The sequence below is a fragment of the Phycodurus eques genome, chromosome 18, assembly GCF_024500275.1.
Source record: "Phycodurus eques isolate BA_2022a chromosome 18, UOR_Pequ_1.1, whole genome shotgun sequence".
Classification (NCBI taxonomy): domain Eukaryota; kingdom Metazoa; phylum Chordata; class Actinopteri; order Syngnathiformes; family Syngnathidae; genus Phycodurus; species Phycodurus eques.
In genome coordinates, this window is record NC_084542.1 from 18053675 (window position 1) to 18078908 (window position 25234).

Genomic DNA, 25234 nt, shown 5'->3' on the forward strand with positions numbered 1-25234 from the left:
ATTCACATACATTACATTTTAACAGAAAAATAAAATGTAGTTTAATTAATGCAATTTTCTATTAATGTATTGCTATTTACTATTCATTATTTAATTTGTTGTCTGAACCTTTTCTCAAAATAATCACCATATTTTCAGGTGCAAAAAGTGTCCAAAAAAGAAAATATTTACAACTTCCCAATTCGACTGGTTCCATGCTGTGGTAGCTGCTGCTGTTTTGGTGAGCACCTAATGGGCTCAGCAATTAACACTGATATTTGACTGGGGACTATAGGAACTCAAGTCATGACACTTAATAGCATTTTGGGGGTTCTGGGGAACAGAATATTATCTTTGTAAAGGGACAACTCTGAAAACACCTCACGAGACGCGAGCGAGCCTCTGAAGCCTAAACGCGCGGCGGCATCAAACGCGCATCGGAGGAGGACGACGAGGACTCGACGGAGGCTGCGAACACACCGGAGACACGCCTCACCTCCGTGCCGGAGCGAGATTGACAGGCTTCTCCTCAGCACCGGAGGGAACCTCTCACCCCGAGCGTGTGCGCTAATGAGAGACGGGGCCTTCTGACGAGTGCTAATCGCCGCGGATGCTTGACCCCGCTGCCAATGGGGTGGGCACGAGGGAAGGCGAGGCGGCGCCAGTAACAACTTCCCTGACCTGTGCGTGTGTATGAATATGTCATTGATGGTGACAGAAGCATTGAGTGAGAGGGTTCATGTTCAGTTCATACAGTCTGCTAAGTGGACTTCATCTGATGAGCGACTGTGTAATAATTACATTGTTATTGGTATTACATTACGACACGTAGAGCAACTGCACCCGCGGGAGTGGCACAGTACAGATTATCGTTCCCCATTGAAATGAATGGAAATGCCATTAATCCGTTCCAGGCTCCCATCCCAAAAAACATTTTTGTTTGTGGTTTTTAATATGATAGCACTCTATAATTATTGTGCTTTATAAAAGCAACAATTAAATAGAATGTAAAGAATTAAACAGTGCAATCCAATGAATTGTGCTGCTCTTTCTTGAGTGCCCGTCTTGGCCATAGGGAGGCAGTATAATAAAGTCATGCAGCCACAACCAAAGAAGAACAGTACTACTTCTTGGGGTTACTCGCATCGCAATGCCCGACTTTTGTCACGTTTCTTAAAGGAGCAGTTACCCCACAATTAACAGAGGGAACAGCGATTTCAGGGACACATGCAAAATGTTAATTATGATTATGAAAACAGAATCCACATGATCAGAATGACCCATTTTATCAAATAACATTGTGGACAATAAAAAAAAAAAAAAAAAAAAAACCTGATTTTGAATCATTTTACTACTTATTACCCACACTGTAGTCAGGAGAGCAGTTTGCGGTACCTTCAGAATCACACACGTCAAATGGAAAAAACAAAAACAAAACATGGTAGACACTATAAAAGCATCCCGCCACACCACTCATCAGTAGCACTGCCTTGCTCATTTCCCACATCCTGTCTTGTCCTGTCCTTTTCTGTCCTCTCTCATCTTGTTCTATTGGTTAGTTGTTGCCTGTCCTCAGCGGGTAACACCATTGGCACTGTACAGTAATATCGACCACTGTATTTAAGAGGTAGTCAATAAACACCGTTTCTTATTGTGCTTGCAGTTTGCGTACTGAGAGCAGTTTCTAACATTTGAGTTACTTTTTGTGTTAATCAAGACTGTAAAGGAAAGCAAAAAAGGAGTGGGCTAACCCTTTTCCACACAGTTCTTGCCTCGGCAGCAAGTAATGAGGGAGAATTAAGTTGTATATTTTAACCATAAACTGTTTACTTTAAAAAATTTAAGATATAAAATATTAGAAACATTTTATTAAAAATAGTGTATATGCAATTGTAGTAACTGGATATCACTGATGAGTTACAGTAACCGTCTCTAATGGTTGACACAAATTAGTTACAATCTAAAAAAAAAACAACAAAAAAACTGTGTGTAACCCCTAAAAAAAGAACAAAAAAACGATGTGTGCGTGTATGGTTGCCATGGAGCCAGCTCACAGTACGGCCACGGTGACGCGCGATATGAGCGACAGCGGCTCTCCACGAGTACGGCGCCGCCCCCGTCGAGGTCTTTACTGGGCTCAAAGGAAGCGAGACTGCGCCATGTCGCTCAGGTGTGTTTATTGTTTGCATCGCGGCCGAGTCAGTGCAGTATGGATGGTACACACAGGAGGAAATAAAACATGTTGAGAGATTGATATGGATGATTTAATGTGCAAAAATGACAAGACACCATCACCGGAAATGTTCACTATAAAGTTCAGTCATTAGAGTATTATTAGGTTTCTTCAATGCAAAACTTGAAGGTCCTTTAAAAGGGATATTTACACAAAATCTGATTTCTTATCTTACATGACAACATTAATTCAGTGTTTAGTGCAGTTTGTTGTATACAAAAGAGTTTTTTCTGTTGTTTTTTTTTGCCCCCCCCCCCCAAAAGTCTGCTGACTTTATTCAATTGGATGGAGAGTTTCAGCCCGTTGTAATAATGCCCACCTACTACTTGGCCACATTTTTGCTTCCGAACATGCATAGTAAACCCCTGATATTGCAAGTGGCGGTAATTAAAAAATAGAAGTATTCCAACAAGGGCATCCTCATCCTGTCTGGTTTGGGCTAATCTCTGTGGGCATGCTCGTCTGTAAAGAAATCATAGCGTTTCTCAATAAGCTCGCCGTCAGTGCATGTGTTGCAAAGTTTCACCTCTTGCTCTCGTTTGCTCATGGCTTATAGGAACAACAAAAGGAGTGTCAAACCAAAGGTTTAGTGGAGCATCAGTCAAGCAAATAGAAATTATTGGAATTGTACATGATAAGATAACACTGCTGTTTGGTAATGAAACAAATTTATCGTAAAAGTGGACTTTTGTCCCCGCTGATCTCTATTCTGTCTACCTGGAGTGTAACAGTGATGGCCAGTTTCCCAGCATGCATCTCTGGAAAGGGCTGGGCAGCATCTACTTGGTCCAGTCCACTTTGGCAAAGAAGGGGTGCGATTTGATGTCGTCCACGCCGGCCACTCCTGCGCCCAGTCGCTCTGCGGGGTTGTACTGCAGCAACTGGCACACGGGAAATAAAGGCTTCAGCAACAACAGAAATACAGTAGAACCTTGTTTTTTTGGGTGAGTGGGGGAATGGGTGGTGTGAATCTTTTTTGTTTTATTACATTTTTCATTGAAATTTTGGCCCAGTTTTCGTACAAAAAAAAGTGCGACGGAGCCATAGTGGAATCGATGCGCCATGCCACGTGCTTGTGGCTCGGTCTGCCAGTAATGTGGTAATGCCGATACAATGACAATTGTGCAAATGACGCACAGTCCTCTAGCAATTTGGAGCAGTTTGAAATGACGAATAGAGCGATAATGTGGTACAGTGACAATTGTGCAAATGGTGCAGATAGTTCTCAAGCACGAGTGGCCAGTATTGGGTGTTTCTAATAATTTGGTCCTATTATGCTGCTTAATATGCTAGCCAAAATCCCATTTTCCTTTGCTAATGTACAGATAGTTGTGTCTGTAAGTTGAGCTTGAGCTTCCTGAAAGGCGCCTATAAATAAAATTTTTTATTCCCACATAACTGAAGAGTAGTTATGATGAGGTCTTGCTTTGGCGTTACAAAATAACAACCTCATTATTGAGTATGTTCTCATTGTAGCTGTGTATTTGCTTTGCACGGCCACCTGTTCCAGCAGCGATCTGGCTTCCTCCGACAGCGACTCGGGGATGTTGAGTGCCGTGTGGCGTCCGATTCCTGCTGGATGGCACTGGAGCAGCGACTGTGGCGAGAGATAACCATCAGCGCAAACACAAAGAAAAAAACTAAACGTGACGAAGCGGGGTAGGGACACCCGCTGAGCCTCGGCCGGAGCGGGAGGAGGAGGACAGAGCACCTGAAACAACATTGATGACGGCGGTTACGCTCTTCTTGGAACTGCCGGCGTATGTCACAAAATGGAAAACATACTGTTTTTAATCATCCATATTTTCAAAAAGTTCACTGCAGGGTTCAACCAGGAGGGATTACAAGGCAAAATAGCGCACTCACCCGAAAATACAAACAAAAAAGTAACTGAGTGAGTGAAAGGGAGCACAAGACCTGTAAGTGCTCTCCAAAACCGCACAGTAAAGCCTTATTGTTCAAATAATTGACAATAATGGCCTGTAATCATCGCGGAGCAGCAGCGCATCTTCCGGCAGAACCGAAAAAACAAAACGGCAGAGATGAGTGTGTATCCTTGTGTGTGTGCGTGTGTACGTGTGTGTGGCAAGCTGTGCGTTTCGTTTGTGTTAGGGGCCCCGATGTGCCCTCCTCCCCTCCCGCTCCCTTTTCCTTCCACCCCCAGCTGGAGCTGTTGCCTCGCTCCCTCTCTCCCGATACGTGCTGCAGGACTTCTGGCTTGGTTCCTGGCTGCAGTCAAGACTGCCCCAGGCAAGATCTTATCCTGCAAGGATCAAGAGACACTATTCGCGCTCGTGTCTGTGTGTATCTTTGCCAGGACGGTACCCAGACGTAATCATCAAAGGAGACATCTGTGTGACTGACTTTGTTTTTCCCCAGGTAAGCGTGCGTACGTGTGTGTGTGTGTCATTAAACACAATAACACCAACCTAACACCCCCAACTCATGTTTGGGACACTGATGGGCACCGTTGATGGCTGATAAGAAAATATGCCCACTGGCAAACAGTTACACTCGATTTAAATTTAATAGACAACGAAAAATTGAAGGGCCCTTTTGCACATGCACTTTGTGTGTGTGTGTGTGTGTGTGTGTGTGTGTGTGTGTCTGTGGAACCTCCAATGTTAAACACAAGCTGATCCTTTACGCTGGTCCACATCTGATTTGTTCAGATTTCAAACTAATTTTATTGTGAATAATAATTGCTATTGAATGAACCTGTTCCAGGGCCAAACAATTGCCATCCTATAACCTTTTATCAATTGAGTTGACAATGTTTTAAGTAAAAAAAAAATTATCTTAAGGGGGGAAAAAAATTAGCTATAGGGGAACTAACTACAATCTACCAAAAAACCAGAGGAAGAACAACCAATCAGAGACAGAAGGCATGAGGGAGGAGTTGTCAATCATTTGCCAGGTTTCAGGAGCTTTGCTGAAACTATTCTGAAATGTCCAACTCTGGTTAAAAAAAAAAAAAAATTATTTAAAAAAATCTATCCTTTGTTTGCTAACTGGGCATAAGACTAGGAAACAGAAGCTGATCAAAGGGTTTCTTTTTTAGTTAACTGTTTTTTATGGCCTACAAATGCTTTTCATAGAAATATTTACTGTAATTATGACCTTGTTAGCTTGGGTAAACAACACATTAGGACTTACTGACAAATTCGGGTTGTTCACCTTTGTAGGAAAGAAACTTTGTCATGAATCGAGGACCTCGTGTGTCGTGTTGGCATGACACAAAAGCCAAAGAAAAAGCCAGCCACGTTTGTGTTGTTAATTGTCAGCGTTACGTCAGACATGATGACTCACAAGTTTTTGTGTGACTTTTTGGGGATTCGAATTTCAAATTGTATGACTTTAGGGGCATTCGTCGTGACATGGTCCACTGTATTGGATTGTTTGTATACTCATACGGCAGCTTGAGATACTTCCAGACAAAAAAAAACTCAGTTGCCCCCCTCCCATCATTCCAAGTCTTTAAAAGATGGAGTCGAGCGATCAGCACTTGTGAGAGCTGCCCCGGTCTTCACCTTCGATGCCGACGTAAGGTTTGAGCCGCTGCTCCGGGCGCCCGGCGGTGCGCCAGGAGCCAGGAAAGAGGCCCGCGGAGGCCTGACCCCGTGGCCCGGCAGATGGAGCTCAAGCTGGGGGAGAAAGTCACACGGACACCCCTGGCACTCCCGGAGAACCAGTGCGAGAGGCGGCAGCCAAGACGCACCTCGCTCGCACAAACAACAACAAAACACACACACACGCACACACACATGATCTGGCAAGACCATAAAGAGTGTGACAGCTGAATGCCAATCAACGTGCAGACATCCCACAATACCTTAGCCACAAAGGGAAAAAAAAGAAACACACAGTTCTGGCTCTTTTTGGACTCACCGTGCTTGTCAGCAGCTCAAACAGGATGGCGCCCAAACTCCACCAATCGCACGCAGCCGTCTCCTCGCCAATGCCTCCCACCTCTGAAATGAAAACACATTATGAGTCCATCTAGAAAGACGCTCCTGTGAGGGCGGAGGAAAACAATAATAATCCACTTGCGCTTCTTTTAAAACACGAAATTCAACTTGGTGAATGTGTGGCGGAGCTCCTGCAATTCAAGCTACTTCAGTTTCAAAACCCTCCACATTGTTACAGGCCGACAACTTGAATCACTCAGTCATTCAACGCACTGACACGCTTGCTTCAAAAGGAGTGCGCGCACACAGACACACACACACACACACACACGGAGTGTGTCTCATAAAAGGGCGATTTGCATAATAAAAAAGCAGTTAAATTGAGGAAACCGTCTGTGCCGCAACTTCACACCATCTGCATGACCCGACCTCGAAGCGCAAACACACACTCAGACTAAACGCGCACATTAAGAAATGTAAAGCGCCAACACAAGAGAACAAACAGCGCAATGGAGTTTGTTCTCTTTCTACACCCGCTTGTTCAATTTGAGGCGTCTCCCCGGGCTCGGGGGTTGTTTCTTGACAAGCGACATTATTTAACGGTTCTCAATAATTAATTACAGAGACATGGTTTGCCGTTTCATCTTGCTCGAAGTTGTCCAACTTTGGCCCTTTTCATGAATTACTTATATGATCCTTGCACAGAAAGCCTCTGAAGGTGAACCTTTGATGGCAGATCTGTCCACTAAAAAAAAGTTTACACGGCAAAAACTCTCATCTTACCTAGTGAATTTATCATATTTCTAGTACAAACATCTTACTGTACTTTTTAAAGACTGTTTTCAAGACAAGACTTGTTTTAAGATAGAAGATCCTGTTTTGAGAATTTGATCAAGTCATACTAGTTCCATTGGCGATTTTTTTCCCCCACTTATTTTAGGGAGGAAAATGTCTTGTTTTAAGTAAAAAAAAAAAAAAAAAAAAAATCATAATAAGAATAATAAAAATTTAAAAAATAAAAAGTTACTTTGTGGATAGGAAATTGAAATTTTGCCAAGTCTGCACTTTTTTGAAGATCATTTTTTCATCTTAGTTGCGTGTAGCCTCTCACTATCCTGTATAGCAATGCACTCTCGCTCTCTCATCTCTGCCCGCGCTCTAGTTTGCGTGCTCACCCTACTGCTTGTCTTTCACCTCCCCATTCCCCCTTGTGCTTAGTGTGGACACAGACAGCTTATCTGCTACCAAACATTGCGGTTGTAAACTCTTCTCCTTGTCATTTTTACTGTGATATGGGAGACATTATACAAACACTCGACACAACCAGTTGCTTCGCTTTTTGTGTTCACGTCGCTTCCCATTTGGCTATCGTTTCGTTTCACATCACAGTCTTTGTCGGTAAATATTGAACAGTATTTAATTTAGGATTGTCGTCCGTTTTGAGAGCATATGAGGGAGGAAGAATACTAAATACACCACAAATGATCAGATAATCCTTGAGAAGCATCAGACAATTGGGCCTTTGCTGACTTGCCTAAAAAAAAAAAAGAGGACAATAACTCAAATTGGGCCTCATTATCAGCATGTGTGTACCCCACTTAAGACCCAAAAGAGTGACAACCTCCTGCCAAAGTCAAAAAGTGTGCGTCGGTGCATGCTACGAGCGCCGCTTGGCACCAGATGGCTTCTCATGCCGCTCAACTTCGCTTTGCTCCGCCCTCCGGGGGGAGAGGAGGGTGGCGTTGGGGGTGGTCACCCAGGGGGGGCCTGTGACCCTGTGTGTGTGCCCAGGGATCAGGCTCCTCAGCTGGGGGAACATGAGGGACAAAGACCCCTTGTCTCCTGGAGGCTGACGGGGGAACTCTGCGGGCCGTGTGTGGCTCTCTTGCAGCCAAGGTTAGAGAGGGCTATGATACTGTTGTGTGTACACACTCACGCACACTTACAGCGAACTGAGCAACCAGTCTTCAGGGCTCCCCAGGATTACTGTTTTGACAGCCAAGGAGAGAAGATCGTCATTGAACAGACTAGTGATACCTGCGTAGCTCCACGCTGGAGGGGCGATAGTGAACACACACACGCACGCGCACACACGTCTCAGAGCAAGGTCGATGTCATCACAATGGATTAATGTCTAAGGAGCTGCAGGGAGAGTACAGTGGAGCAGGCTACACTTACCGCTCTGTCAGAGCGAGGCACTGCGAAGGGGAGAAAGAGGACGGGAAAGGGGGGAATTAACCGCGTCCAGAGGCCACAGGTCATCGCGAAACAACTCTTCCGCAGAGTGACTCTGCCTTCAACTCGCATGTGCGGCAAATACTTGAGGTGGGAAATCAAACAAGGGATGCAGAAGAGTTCGACAATACTGCACGTTCACCTCGTGGCCTCTTCTTCTTCTTCCCCTTGACACTAAACAATGCAGCGCACACACTTTGCTTTGTATCTCAAATCACATCTCCTCTCTCCTGTGGGCCGTAAGGAACTCTCTCTCTTCTCCTGTCACGCCAACTTCCCCTCACATTTAACCGAAGAGTTCTATTGAAAGAGGAAGCGTTGTTAAAGCAGGTAGGAAGTACGAGGAGGGAGCCGTCTGCACTGCAGTATCGTGGGCCAAGACTCTATGTATATTTGAAAAAACAGTTTTCACTGCATTTTTTCAGCTTGTATCCTTTATATGATGTCACGTTGTGAGCCATTGAGGCCGATGTTATTTTTTTTCAAGTCACACCAAAAATTGAGTTTGAGCTTTCAAATAACTGAGCGTTTTTCTTTTTTAAACAATACTGCCCACAGAATGGTACCATTGATGACGAAGAGGCGAAATGTGATGATGACAACAGAAACAGAATCAGAACTTGTTCTGAGCAGCCAGGACACAAGTCTTTGTCCTGGCTGCGCAGAACAATAAGACCGGAGTCATCAAAAACTTGAAAATAACATTACCGTATTTTTAGGACTATAAGTCGCAGTTTTTTTTTTGTTTTGTTTTTTCCATAGTTTGGCCGGGTGAGCGACTTATACTCCGGAGCGACTTATATGTGAAATTATTAACACATTATTATATCATTTCACGCTGACAACGGCAAGAGGGCGCTCTAGGCCTGTGTATCTGTACCTGCTACTTCTGTACCTCTGAAAATTGGACGGAGAAGAAGAAGCGGCGCATCGTCTTCCTCCGAGGTTGGCGGAGTTGTTTAGAAGTGACACCGAGGATGAAGATTTCATTGGATTTAGTGAATTGGAGTGACACTGATTGTTTGGTAAACTTGTTAGCATCTTCCTTATGCTATAGTCCTCCGAATAACTGTTAATACGTTACGTTAACATACCAGGCACGTTCTTATTTCGCTGTTTATGCGTCATGTAACGTTAGCTGGATGTGTTACGTGAGCATACCGTACACCTATTCAGCCTGTTCTCTATTTTATTTTTATTTTAAATTGCCTTTCAAGATGAAATGTCTGTTCTTGGTGTTGGATTGTATTGAATAAATTTCCCCCCAAAAACGCAATTTATACTCCAGTGCGACTTATATACGTTTTTTCCTTCTTTATTATGCATTTTTTGGCTGGTAAGATATATACTCCGGAGCGATTTATAGTCCGGAAAATACGGTAAAAGGATTAAAAGCGATGAAGTAACGTCCACACAAACATGGGTTTAAAAAAAATCTAAGTTTTCATGGCATTCTTTTTAGCTTCTTGCTTTTCAATAGAATTTTATTACAACTGTTATTTTTTAAACTTTATTTTAGTATAATTATCTGTGTATCGGTGGGATGCATATGAATTAATTAGGTTTATGATGGAAAATAAAAATAAAATTATCTGCGGTGGAACACACGCAAATAAATGAACAAAAATGTCGCCCTTGGCTCACATCTTGTGTGATGCAAAGTGTCCTTGCCTCCACCTCAATAGAAACATTTATTACATTTTGCCTCTGTTCCTCAAACATTCAACTACTTGTTTTTGTTTTAGTTTGTTTTGTTTTACTAATTACAAAACAAAACATTCGCTATCTGATGCTTATTAGTGATGACAAAATGGTGAGAAAGTAAAGTAAAAGCAAGAAGTGCAGAATAAACAGATTAATACACTGCCACTGGATTTTTCCAAGTCCACTCCCTAGGTTGTTGTTTTTTTGTGGGTGTGAATGTGTGTGCTTTAAAAACATGTTTCTCTCCTTCTTTCACACACACACACACACACACACACACGCGCGCACACACAGCAGACCCCCTGCTAGCTCTCTGGCAAACAGTCATAAATCTGTCATCAGGAATGAAGCCATAGAGCTAACCCTGTCTGGATAAACAGCCATCCATAACAAGGGCGAGAGAAAACACACACACACAAACGGCCTATTTGGTGTTTGGATCGACAAGTAAATACACACGATCCATGCATGTGTTAAGTGCAGATTTATATATTAGACAAAAGTCAAAAGAAAAATGACTGCAAAAAAGGCCGACAGAAAGATGAGAGCTGCCATCCAGTAGGACTGTTTGTGGACGCTAGGAAGGTATCAGACGCCCCCTACTGACGAATAGTATTATAACCTGATGTCCTAGTGACAATGAACAATTTAGGATTAATACGAAAGGTTGTGTATTCAACCTTAGAATATGATTTTTTGATGATCCTATACATGTTTTTAAATGAAATATCTTGGGCTGTAAGAAGATATTATAAACAAAGTCAGTACACCACCAATCTGAGCCGCAATAGCCCTGATGTTTTTATTGAATTCAGGGACAGGATTATTCAGATTATTGTCTTTAGGTTATTTAATAAATTCTGTGCCTCATCCCTGAAGACGCTGTGCGCAGCATGGTTATTTACTGCATTTACTAAGGATATTTTACAGTTGACAAAGATTTATTGCATAAGAAGAATAAGACTACAAGCAGTAGTTGTTTTTCTTAAGAGTCTGAAATTAATAAAGCAGTCTTATATATATATATATATATATATATATATATATATATATATATATATATATATATATATATATATATATATATATATATATATATATATATATATATATATATACACACACACACACACACACACACACACGCGTGTGCGTGTGTATTGCAGTTCAAAAATATGCATTTAAACATGATTTTAAATTTCTTCAAATAGTTTCTGCTAATTTTTTAAATTATAAAAATGAAATATATAAAAAATGTTTCATAAAAATGTTTTGAATAGCAGAAACACACATTGAATTAAAATAATTTTTGGATACTTTTTTTGAACTGTCGAGACTGCGCACGTTTAGATGTGCTACAAAATGTCCCATTGTGCAGAGAAAGGTGTCAATTAACCTTCCTGGATGGATAAATAACGAATAAGAGTGTGTGAGAAAAGGAGAGTGCGTGTTAAGGTTATCATTAAGTGTTTTCAGTGTATAAACGTGTAATTAAACACATGAACATGTGATCCATCCGAGTGTCTGAAGTCGCATACTTAAAATACACAAAAGTGCAGAGAAGAATCACTCGTCCAGCGGCAAACAGTTTGCTTTTGCCAGCTTTTAAACCACATGCCAGAGCTGCCACAAGCCTGCCGGGGGCAACAAACAAGGGCTGAGCTCACGCGCTCTCGCTGGCCTCACTGTTGCACAGCAGCACCCTTCAGAGGACGGCAAGACAATTACAACAAGGTTTTCTCTGTCCCCACAGCAAGGCTGTGAAAGAAACTAACATTCCGATTTTTAACATCTTGGACGATTCTTAAAGATTTCGAGAGACCCCACACATGACGAGGAAAAAAATGGTCATGTTTGCTTTCTTACTTACTGCTGCCACTTCATAGTTTGTGGCGTAGGACGGCAAGGATTATTGGAATAATGTAACTACAAAAACCTTTTTCTAGCCAGGAAAACCTCACTGAGATTAAACATCTCTTTTACAAGTATCCTGGCCAAATGTCTGATGTTGGTCTCATGTTTACGCTCCGTGTACAGAAGGTAACGTATCGATGTTGTAACATCCCTGCAAGTTGTCAAAAATAGACTTAGCCACTAGTGCATTTTCGATCGCTTTATTAAAGTAACGGTGAGAAACCAAACGCACACTTATTCACGATCTCCCAACTCACACCGAGTAACTCCACACGCAGACTGGCTATTGGCTAACAGGTTAGGCAGTTAACAGCCAGCCAAGGCGACACTCTCATCCACTGACACCCACGTCACTCACCAGACCAGGCCCTCCCTTTTAAAGTCACACACACTGAAAAGTCACAGATACTACAGTAGAACGTGAGGATGGTGACCCCAAGTGGACAAAAATAATACCTGCACCTCACATGTACGTTATATTGTTTATAATGCAAAATCTATTTTTATCCGAAAACTTGACAGAATACCCAATTTAAAAAATATTCGATGGCTGGAACCAGATTTATAAGAAGCGTTATCAAACAGTCAAAAAAAAGCAGCTCAAAATTTGGCCCGATTTTCAGTATTTGTTTACCCTTTGAGGGAAAGTAGCCTAGTCGTGACCAATTCAGGAAAGACGTAATAATACACACCATTAGAGCCTTTGCCCTGCAAAATAAGAGGTCTTACCTGGTGCGCAGTACATGTTAGCGCTGGCCTCTTCGTCACAAGACTCCTCCACATCACTCCAGCTACAGAAGTAAGTTAGATGAACGTGACCTGAAAGGAAAGATGTTTTCTTTGTTTTTTTTAGCGCCTCGAACAGTCAAGTGTCACTCTGACTTTGTACTTCTCAAAGTGTTTGCCTACCTCTAAAGCACTTCCTTCCACCCGTTCCTTTCCGCTTCCCTACAATCCCCTCCGTGAGCTGTTTCAAGCACACCGCCTCGGCGATTACTCCTGTTTAGCGGGTACCCGTTAACGCCATCATTAGAACTAATGGTGTCATTAGGTAGCCGTGGCCATTAGCCGGGGCTAGCCAGAATGATACACCGCACCACTCGTTGATGGACCCTTTAGAACAATAATTACCACAGGGGAGACTAAAACAGCCACTCAGCTAATTAGACGCTTGTTGATAACGAGGTGGAAAGAGATGATTGTGGAACGACGACAGAAGAAAATTGGGAGGAATTTGTGACCTAGTAAAACACGGTCTCTTGTCTTTATTTTGGTAGAGGGATCCCGACTGATGGGTGTGTGGTCGCCAGCCAATCACACGGCACAGAAATTATAGAAAGTGACCCCCGCATACTTGCGGTTAAGCACCTGCGGATTCACCTATTTCGCAGATTATTATGATTTTAATTATTTTGGGGCGAACTGACCCAAAAACGCTTATTGGTGGTTTATCCCTGTTTATGTGAGAATATTTTGGGTTTAAAAAAATATATATTTTTACTTTTTTTCCCCTTTAATGTAATTATAATGGACGTCAATTATCCGCGGCGTTGCGCTATTCGCGGTCCGGCCTGTCCCTATCCAGCGGGTGTCCAGTGTAGTTGCTCTCTCACCTCGGCGATCTAGGAGGATGTTGTTGGGATTGAGGTCTCGACAGATGATGCCCTCTCGGTGCAGAGTAATCCAGCGCAGTCACGAGCTCGACGGCCCAGCATCGGACAAACGCCTCAGGAATACGAGCCCGGGATGCGGCCATCGACATCTCATCCAGCTCCGCAAACAGCCGCGATACGTCTTTGTCGAATTTAACTCTGTCAGGCGAAACTGCTGCAGACTCCGGGTCGAACGCCAGCGATTTCTCACGGGCTTGCGGTTCAACGTTTGCAATCGCATCTGTGTGTATTGCTTTTTCACAAAGGGAGGAGGCCACCGGAAGGCCTGGGCTGGGGAAAGAGTCACTATGGTGGCATGGAGGTTCAACTGACATTTTTTCTTTGTCTTCTTGTCCAAAAGTCAAGCTGTAGTCGTCCCAGAGTGAGGTCAAGGCGGATGAAGACGCAACACCGGGGTCACAATTTGGAGAGGCTGCACACAAAGATGAAGGCTGCCGTCCTTCCTCTCCCCCCAGCTGGCCGGGGAGCTGTAAAACATCCGGCTTGATGGACCTTTGAGGAGAGGTCGCGACCTCAAGGCCCAGACACAGCATGGAAGTTTCCAATTCCGCTTGTTGAGACTCTGCGGCCACGCTTGTTACGGGCAGATTGACCAAGAGGTCCGGCGGATGACCCTCATCTTCCACTACCGCCTCTTTAAAAGAAATGACCGGCACTGACTCATTGGAACCTTTATTCGCAATAATCTAACCCCCAAAGGTGAGCACTGTGGCCCTCGACCTCCGGAGCCAGCTCTTGAAACTCCTCGACGACCTCGGATGCAGAAAAGAGGGGGGGCTGTTTATGGGAGGGGGGCTGCGGCTGCTCCCTCCAGTCGAGGCAGGTCACCTCGCTCGCACTGTCTTTGCTGTCGATGCGGAAAAACTCCATGGGCGTGCGCTTGGACTGATCCAGAGACAGCGGCGCGCGTAGCACGTCGCCGTAGTCCCGCCCCTCACCGTCTCGCCTCTTGTCAGGCGCGTCGGCGAAAAAGCCGAGCTCCTGGCAGCTGACGGGCGACGGCAGACTGTCGTCGCTGAGAAGCGAGCGGCTCCGCGAGGCGGCGGCGGCCGCCCCGTTCGGCACGTCGAACGACGCTTCCTGCTCGCTCCTCGCTTCGTTGTCCTCCTCCAGCGCGTCCGGCTCCACTTTCTCCTGCTCGTACTCGTTGCAAAGTGTTAAATAACTGTTGGTGCACTCGTCCTCAGAGGTGGCGCCGGAGTCTGAGTGGGCTGCCGCTTTATTGCCAAGCCTGGCGAGGAGGCCGCTTTTACGTGAGGAGGCAGCAGCCGGGTCTTTGACTTCCTTGTTTACATGTGGCACAGAATCCCAACCGGCGACAGGCCCACAGTTGGAACTAGCTGAATTCACGCCATATTGTGGCGTATGCACGGCTAATGTATGGCTCTTCTGGATGAAAGGAATGTCAAAGCTCTCGTCTGGACTGGAATTCCGCAGGTACTTCCCAATGTGGGACCACAGCTTACCACCTTCAGAGCAAGGAAAAGGATAAAAGGATCAAACAAAAAGGCCAACATTGACCATTGAGATGCAAAATTACAGGAAAAGAAACTAGCATTGGGTAGCACATTGGTCTAATGGTTCGCACGTCAGTTTCATAGTTCTGAGGTTCATTGTTTGAATCCACGTTCCTTTCGTCAATACTTTGACATTTTTAATTACTGAATGTGTCACAATTGAATCTTTGCTCATGTTGAGGACTGTTAAATATACTGCACATGCACTCCACTGCATCAAATCGGGATACTATTTTAAGTATACGTATCTGAACATGTTTCTAGAGTGGATATACAACGTTTACACACTCCTGTTCAAGTGGCAGGTTTTTGTGATAGGAAAAAGAGACCAAGATTAATCATTTAAAAATTAATAATAATCCATGAAATGGACCCACGTTTCAAAGCCAGCATCTGTAGCAATTAAATGCACATTTAAAAGAGTTTTTTTTGTTTTTTTTTTTTTTTTTCCATCATTGACAAAAAAAATAATTCAACCAATTATTGATTCAGATAAATAAAAAAACAGGATTACATTTCAATCAACCAATTTCAAGGGGGGGGGGGGGGGGGGGGGGTTGAGACAACTAAATTAACAAATAAAAGGTAGGTTTTTAGTTGGCTAAACGCCCACTGAATCAGATTAAAGAACACAGTGTGACCTTTCCTGCGCTTCACTCTTCCCTGACCCTCGAATAAAAAAATTGTTCAACTCAATAACAAGTAAGGAGTACAGCAATGGTGAGGCTTCAGTGCATTGCAAGTGTTCACCCACACACTGAAGCGCCACAACCCATACGCGAGAGAGATGTAAGGAGGCCCAGGTGTTGGCATAGCTAATGAAGCGCGACGCCACCTGGTATCAGAATAATGACCTGTGACACACACCCATCTCCATCAAACATCTGTCTGGGACAAGGACAAGCGAAGACGAGCGTAACGCGGGAGCCCAAAGATGAAGCGCCTCACCCTCGGCATGCTGCAGCAGGAGGAAGACGGTGTCCTCGGAGTCGATGAGCTTCTTGAGCTGCACCATGTGGGGCACGGAGCGAGGCGTGATGGTTTTCTTCAGTCGGCCGCAGTCACTGCTCTTCCTCAGACCCTGATGGCAGACAGAAAGGGGATTGTAGACATTTCTGATCTCGTCAAATCTGCAATGCTGTTTGCAAGCGCCTCGTCACACTGTACAACAGTGAACGTCCATACATACACGGTTGGTAAACGCACCTATTTGCCGATTTTTGGGGGCAACTGTTATTTGCTGAAAAGCTCACCTAATCACCAAAGCCATGTCTAGCACAAAAACATTGCTTTGGCGCCGTCTTGTGGCATTACACGGAATTATCAACCTTTCCGGCTGGGCATCGATTTCCAGTTGTGCCGTGATATACGCTGACCCGACTTACGAGAGCTACGCGTAGTGTATTCAAAACCACATAACTTTGCCTTTAAGTCCGTTAGCTTAATGCTTAACACAGAATGGGAAACACCATAGATGGGCTAACGAATAGCATCTATGTAGTGGTGTCGTAACGCTATAAGCAACAAATATTTGAAAACGAAAACTGCAGCAAAACATGTAGACAGACAATGTAACAATACTCACATGCATATATATTTTTTTACAATGAAAAACACCTAATATTGCTGCAGATTACTGAGTCACTTATAGTTTTAGTTTAGTTTAGTATATAGTTTGTATTATAATGACCCCTGGTAGTCAAGTCCCGCACACCAGGAGGAGACGCCATAGATTAATCACAATGCAATCTTGACATCTATTTATGTTATTACTGTATGTTTTTATGAAGTAAATGAGTTTCCTCCGCAGGGTGTCCGGGCTCTCCCTTACAAAACGGGTGAGAAGCTCGGTCGTCCGGGAGGAGCTCAGAGAAGAGCCGCTGCTCCTCCGCATCGACAGGAGCCAGATGAGGTGGCTCGGGCATCCGTTTAGGATGCCTCCCTGGTGAAGTGTTCCGGGCACGTCCCACCGGGAGGAGACCCGGGGACGACCCGGGACACGACGGAGAGACTACGTCTCTCGGCTGGCCCGGGAACACCTCGGGATCCCCCCGGATGAGCTGGAGGAATTGGCTGGGGAGAGGGAAGTCTGGGCGTCCCTGCGACCCGACCTCGGATAAGTGGTAGACAAATGGATGGATGGCATATTTATCATGCAATTCTCTCAGGTCATAATGACTGTTTTGACAAAGAAGACAAAAAGAAGAACAATTTTTGAGGGGGAAAATTGCAAAATCCCCCCTCAAAGATGTAACTACTGTATAAGATGTATTAATACTTATGTCTATATTGTACAGTGTATGTGGATGGAATTGTGGCAAAGGGGAAATCTACCATTATCGACTGCTGCCAGCCATGCCCCGACTCAAAGTCACGGGATCCATCATGCCACATAGCGCTTGCGACTTTCAAAGATCCCCACAAATCTCGCACATCAAGCTCACATTGGCAGCAAGTGTCTGCAGATATGTCCGTTATTGAGCGTGTGTGCGTGCGTGTATCTATGTGAAGTCATCTGCGCCCGCGCTGCGCGCTGACATCTGGCACACGTCTCACACCTGCGAGCAGAGGAGCTGACAGGGACGGGCCCATTAGAATCAATTACGGCGGTCACACACACGGGCGTCTGGCACACTTTACGCTCCCAGTCAGGACAACCGCCATGCGGGACACACACACACACACACAAACACAAACACAAACACACTACAGTACACTTACTTTCACGACGAACATCTCTCGTGTTCTCTTGTCCGTGACCAAAAGAACCTGTGATGGAAGAGTGTCATTAATGGGCAGGTTCTGAACAGACACAGACACAGACACAGACACACACACACACAACACACACACACACACACACACACACACACACGAGTCACACGATGACATCGTGGTCCTGTTGTTCAATGACTGGCTCGTATTCCACAGGAGAGGGTCACTGCAAAATAAATGTCGGTCCCTAAATGACACTGGAAATGAGGGGATTAACCCATCAGGCCCAGCGGTGTTTACCATGGCAATGTCACAGCCACAAAACACTGATTTAAGCACATTAGGGCTCAAATTATTAGCTGATTAGCGGACCAGATGGGCACAAACAAATGCGTTTCAAGTCAATTATTGAGCAAAGACACACGACATTTAGAATTTTAATCGTCGACATTGTGACAGTTAGTCAATTTGATTTCAGATTGACTTTTTTTCAGTTAAAATAAAAGTAACAGTTCAAATTGAACACATTTAAAGCGATTACACACAAACAGAACACAATTAGAATCAAACTTTTTTTGAAGTTATGGTTGAAGGAAACAATCAGGAATGTAAATCTTTCGTGGTTTTTTACATATAGTTGCAATATATTTGAACTTGTAACACTATTTTAATGTGCAATATATATATATATTTGAAATAATGCATTCAAATGCACGACAGAATTTGAGTATATGTACGTATTTTACATATTTATTATGGGAAACGCACAAAATCCCATCATGTTGGTCACGGTGTTCCTAATATTGATAATACAATCTGTACATGCATAAAATATGATAAACTAAGAATTTCAGACACATCAAAACTAAAGAATTATTGTTTTTATTATTATACGAGGAGGATTTATGATGCTGTAATCTTTTTGATTCAATGACTTTTCGTACGTGTCAACTGTTTCAATTAGTGAGCAGATGTCGCCGACGCCACCCTTGAATCTCGACCTTCCTCTTGCATGCGCCGCCAGTATTACAATTTCAAAAAGTCGACTGCGGGACTTCCTTCCTGCCGCTGGTTCTCTTTGACATCTTCATTTTCGCCGCTTTTCTCTCCCACCATCATCATCGCTCTGGCGCTCCATCATCACTCTCTCTTGGGAGATCTGCAGCATATGTGCGCGACCCGGTGAGTGCGTCCGTACGCGTGTGTGCGGAGCCGGCGCGTTCTCGCCGCGTGACCCTGACTGGGACCAAACAGGTGCAGGCTAAATGGATATGAATGGAGATGTGAGTAAACAGAACGGTGGCACTAGCCAGGGAGCTAATATAATTAAGACACAAACATCAGGGAGTGGCGGGGGGGGGGCGAAGGGTGAGGAGCTCTCTCCATCTGTCTCTTCTGTCCCCATTAAAAGTGAAAGGCGGAAGGCTGCGACAAGGAAGGGAAGCCGGGCACCATTTTGGGATTGCTCGAATTGTGAAACTGCAGTTAAAGTGATCGAGTGCTGAACTTGCGCACATCTACAGCACGCTGGTCTTGTGTCAACATTCTCCTTAGGGTTTGCACGCGCACGCGCGTGTGTGTGTGTGTGTGTGTGTAGGATGAGCATCATTGATTCAGTGTTGTGTGCCGCTCTCTGAGCCGCTTGCCAAGTCATTTCATGGCTGAGTGGTGAGGTTGCTTCGCCGGCAGCTGGCTGACAGAACCAGCAACCCAAACTGACCTTGGTGGTCATCATAACTGCTGTTAAACGTGTACACACACAAGCTCTCTCTACTGCATTATCAAGTAAATCTTCTGTGTTTTATTGCGGTTGAAAAGATGGCTAAAGGAAGCGAGGCGATAGGAGGATGGATGGATGGATTTCGCCTCAGCACAAAAAGTGTTTTCCATCAAACAATGGAAGATCGATTCCCCTCCCCCGCGAATATGCAAGGGACACTGAATCGATAATATTTTTATATAGGAAATTAAAATTTTTAGGGGGGGGCATCCATTAGTAGTGAAATTTGCGTGACGACTTGGTCCCTAACCCCGCAAAAAGCGTAATTGTGTTATTAATATATGACAGAAAGCATTTGATGAGATCCTTAAGCCCGTCGCTCAACTGACCTTATCGATGACGCCCACCACCCTGTAAGCGCCGAGATCGTCGGAAAGACTTTGCTGGCTCCCTCTGTTGGTGGATGCGCAGCACTGCGCCCCCATCACCTGCTGCCAAAACCATCCCGGTTCAGCGAGATCATGTTATTCCGAAGAAAAAATGAAAAAAGATTACAAATAGATGAGCTATATTTGCTTATGGCTCACCGCTGTTTGTGTAGATCCTTGGCCCATGTTGCTGTGAAGATGCTGGCTGGATATTTGCTCTGCTCGCATCAGGTACTCAGCGGTCTTCTTCTTCACTGCCTCTCGCCGCGTGGGGCTTGGCTCGCCTGCAGTGTGATGTTAGTTCACTTAGAACAAGACTTTTGTTTTAAAGTTTGTGACAGGAACTACAGGTGGGCCCACAAAAGGGGTCAAGGAATTGATTATTACGCCTATCGCAACTCTGGACTAAACGGACCTTGAACACCTTGAAGGAGCAGGTCCACTCCGGTGCGGTAGAAGGCGAACGCCGCCTGGTAGTCCTGATCCTTCTCCTTCCGCACCGCCACACGGATAATCTCGCCGGCTTTGTCCAGGTAGTCCGCCTTCAGCTTCTCCTTGAGGCCGGCGGCTTTCTTGGAGAATAGCGACGCGCGGCCGGGCCGGCTAACCTCCGGTTTCGGGGCCGGGGAACCGGGAGCGGGGGCGGGCGACGGGGCGCTGCGGCGATCGTGCAGTGAGGGCAAGCGGGGACTGCTGCTACTGCTGCTGCTGCCAACGCTGGCGGCGCCCCCGTACGGGTGGTTCGGGGACGTGCGGCCCGAGGCCATGCCATCGTCTAGCTCGGCCAAAGAGTCGGTGTCCACGGCCGGCGAGTTCAAGTCGCTGCTGTCACTGGACGGGCCTGGAAGACGTGGACGGGAGAAGCGTACCGACACTTCAGTATGAATAGCGGCTCTAATCGGATCAATAACAGGAATGACGCCATATCTACCTCCATACTCTGATGTGACAGTCAAATCTTCACCACAACCGAGGTCTCTTTGAACTGGGAAAGAAATCCAAATTGGCAAGGTTTAGTCAAATCAACCTTTGTCTTTTCCGTCTTTGTTTGTGCGTCACAGGTGAGCTGGAGCCTATCCCATCTCGGGATGGGAAGTGAGAAGAATTTAGCAGATTCCCACTCCATTAGCGATACTGCTTATCGATCCGATTCCTTATTGGTCAAGAGAATGAAAAAATACACCTGGGTTTGTTTGCTTTAGCTCTTCAATAACTTCAATTTTGGACAGTAGACACATGGTGTACCAGTGTGCCCTTCATAATCTGTCATGTTTTCTTGGGGGGTGGGAGTATCAGTATCTCTTTTAATCCCTAAAGTATAAATATGTATTTATTTACACAGGAAAGCATCTGGCTGTTCAATACAATAGATTATTTTAACTAATGCCTATGTAAACACACTTAATCCTGTATACACTACACAGCACAAACTAAGCAAATACCAACAAACACCACTAGATGACGGTATCTCTCTGCAAACACTTTATTACCGCTCCAGTACGTGAGTAGCTTTCCATTTTTGGTTTTGTTTTATCATATAGCGGTTAATTTATCTTTGTACCTGTATGAACAGGTAATGAAGGTTTTATGAAGGCAACCGTTTAGTTTTGGAACTAATTAATTCTCATTATATGTATTACTCAGCATATTTCCGATTCATGGATATGCAGATTTTGGGGGGGGGGGGAACTTATCCACTGTTATTCACTGAAAAACTCATTACTCCCCGTTTTGTAGCCGTGTCTAATATAAAAGTATTGCTTTGGCGCCATCTCGTGGCCAAGGATATATGATGACGTGAGAGGAGGAGCTTCATTTTGACAGGCCATCGCGCTTGTCCACCTCTGGTTGGATTCTTCCGTTTTTAGCCATGCCATGAAATCATAAGGCCCATTTTCTTCTTTAATTGAGTCTATCATGTATATTACAAGTGGATAAAATGAGTAGAAAACACATTTTTGACACCCAATGACATGAGTATGGAATCTTGTCTCTCAGCATTCACTCGATTGAGACGAATCGTAAACGTGACCACCTACCGTCCGAGCTGCAGCCGGACAAACCGTCGGCCAGGAATTCGAAAAAGGGCTCGGACAACGGTCCGATGAGCTCCGAGCCGTCGTGGACTTCGCCTCCCTGGACGACACGCGTCAAAACGCGCCCGGTCATGTTTTTGGATCGGGGTTCCGCGTGCGTTATTTGACGCGAACGTCTTACCTTGAAGAACTCCTGGATGTGCTGACTGCTGTAAAGAGTGGGAATGTTCGCAGAGAACTGCAGCAGATCCTCCAAGCACTGTCTCCTCTCCTCAATCACTGCCTCATCGAAGCGACCTGAACGTGAAAGAGTATAGAGACGGCAACTGTGAGCTAACACGCATTCGATCAAGCCGCAAATCACTCCCCGTCTGCAGCGTCACTGTGCTGTGCATTACTTCTACAGCTCCAGATAACATCATGGGGAAAAAGATGGTAATATACGACTGTATTGTATGTATATATTGCATACTTGAACAATGGACATGAAACTTTCTGATATTGATTTTCTTCTTCTTCTCCTCAGCATCACACACACAAAAATAAAAATACAAAGAAGCTTAGCGCCACACCAAAAGAAAAAGAGAATGAAATGAAATTTATGAGACTAAAACACAGGCATTTTCTTTCCTTATACAGCATTTTTCCAGGATAGAAAATAGCAAAAACTGTGACATCTTACAAAAATAGTAAAATTGTTTAAGTAGTTTAGGAAACTTCCCCCATGAGTTTCCAAAAAGTGCATTTTTAATACCATCTAAATACCATTTAAAATGAAGAAACAACTACGCTTGTGCGACAGAGCATCAAACATCACCACCAAACAAAACGTAAAACAATCATTTGCCACTTTTCTCTTTTTATCACTTTAAAGAAGGTCAAGACCAAGATAGACATTGTAAAACATAAAAAATGTAAAAGGAGCCAAAAACTGTGTGAATGAACATTTATTTTAAATAGTATCAAATCGTATAGGAAGGGCACTTACCAAACACTTTGGCCTTGGCAAAGGGTGGAAAGAGTTCTGACTGGCTACAAACGTTCTTGTGCAGCTGCCAGAGGTTGTGGTGAAGTTTCCGAAAGTCGCTATACCTTTTCCACACCGTTATCTGGAGAACCAGTGGAAGACCTAAAGTTGAGATCCAGTTGCTCCAATCTTTTCTTTACTGCTAGTCTGCAACAAACTGGGCTCACTCCCCTGTTGTTCTCATGACTTCCAGGCAGTAATTGACAACAAGCTGCATGCGTTAGCACAAGTTCCGGGGAAGAGTAAATTCCTAAGCGGACATCTTTACTGAAAAGTCTAACCTGCTGAAGAAATGTGTGCTTTGTAATAGTGCAACCCAGTGAGAAATTCACCAATTTAAAATGTTTGCATGTCTTACCTCTTGGACGTCCTCTGGGTTGTTTCGAGAAATGATCTGTGTAAAAGCAGAAGAGGGGGAAGGAGTCAGGATGAAAATCCAATTGTTCTTGTGAGCTCTGGTACAAATACGAAGAGGGAGGGTAACAATGGATTCCTTATATCGTGAGTGACACTGGGAAGATGGAGACATCACCCAACAAACTAAAAACAAATAAAGTTCAAATATAGCTTAACTGTCAAATAAACTCTGTTATCTTTCTGTCGAATCAGTCATGGCTTCAAATTTTGGGCGGTTAAATTACGTGTTTCTTCTGCGTTTCACCGCTACGCAACTTTCGTATTTCTCCATTATGTACATTATCAATGACGGGTTGTTTTTTTTCTCCGTTTATTCACGCACACTGCTACGCAAATTTCCAATTTCTGGTCTACTTACCCGAATGGCGTTTCCTCTGTATTCCTGACACACCGCTACGCAGATTTCGCATCTCGGAATATATTAATTCTGTATGTATCGTAACGGTAATATTGGAACAAGCCATTCAGTTCACTCAAACAGATTCCCCCCACCTTAATTATCCAACCCAACCTCCTTATATTCTTGAAGTGTAGCGTTAATTGTGTTTCTCAGTGTGTCATTTAGCTACGCAGTTCACGCTTGGCTGTGGGTCAGGTTCATTTACGGTCAGAATGGCGAATGCCTTTTAGCAGTTACATAACCAACGAGGGCTTAAAAAAAAAAAAAAAAAAAACACCATTGGTATTTTACGGAGGACAATGACCAGAGTGCCACATTAAAAAAAAATAAAAAATACCAACACTGGTACGTTGTCTTTGACATTACTGGGCGTTTGCATCATATTAGCTCGACTAGCTTAGCTCAAGCTAAACAATGCTAGATGACCCGCAGCTAGCATTGTTAGCCATAGCTGTCAAGTGGACTCGTTGTGCGCCCACCACTCACCCGAGCGGTGACTTTGTAAACTGTGTATCCTTTCCGGTGCTTCGTGGGGTCGGTGACGGTATAAAAACGAGCGAAATCCCCGCTGTCCCGCTGCGATATCATTCTGATAACAACATTGCCGAAAGCTAGCAGCATCCATTCACTGTGACAGCGGGGGCGAAAATTGAGTGGGAGTGAGACCTCTAACTATGACCAACATCTATGACACTGTGACGTATTCAGAAAGATGTACTGAAACGCTCTCGCACACTACAGAGTACAGATTTCTCCCCCTCACATCCACTACGAAATCGCTTTTACATCCACTAATGATTTTACCGCATTCACACACAAACTGTTTCTAGCTCGTTTCAATAGTGTGTGAGAGGTCAAAAATCAAGTGAGTGCTATAAGTGAGCAAAAGCTATGACACTGTGACTATGCTATGAGAGTCTCGGAGATAATTTAGGATTACCTCTCACACAATACTCAAATGCTCTCATTCCCGTTTGAAATGCTCTCATGAACACTACAGATTTATTTTTATCTTTTGGCTCAGACACTACCGAAACACAATCACACACTACGGAAATGGTCACACTAGCAATTTTACACAATTTGGAAGAGTCTCAAGTACTCCGACCTGGCGGCTGAGGCTGAACAGCGCGGATGGAAAACTAAGGCCTGTCCAGTCGAATTTGGCTCAAGAGGATTTGTTTGCAAATCAACATCCAGTTTGTTGAAGCCCCACGTGAAGCCGTCAAATCGACTTTGACTTCCTTGTACCCACCCGATGACCTCAATGAATCCAATTCTCCTCAAATTCGGCACTAAATCCATCTCTCGTATCCGACGACAGCTCA

At 44.3% G+C, this 25234-nt stretch overlaps 1 protein-coding gene across 1 annotated transcript; it reads right to left on the bottom strand.

Annotated features, from left to right (window-relative positions):
* Positions 1-2229: 2229 nt before the first annotated feature.
* On the bottom strand, positions 2230-24552 carry rps6kc1 (ribosomal protein S6 kinase polypeptide 1). Its single transcript, XM_061704848.1, is given in 18 exon segments — positions 2230-3093; positions 3714-3809; positions 6101-6183; positions 12703-12792; positions 13587-13653; positions 13655-14329; positions 14331-15115; positions 16112-16244; positions 17885-17932; positions 19988-20086; positions 20186-20310; positions 20442-20867; positions 20958-21011; positions 22066-22162; positions 22244-22359; positions 23051-23171; positions 23448-23483; positions 24393-24552. Coding segments are annotated over 18 exon segments (3288 nt in total). The 5' UTR covers positions 24528-24552; the 3' UTR covers positions 2230-2991.
* Positions 24553-25234: the final 682 nt, after the last annotated feature.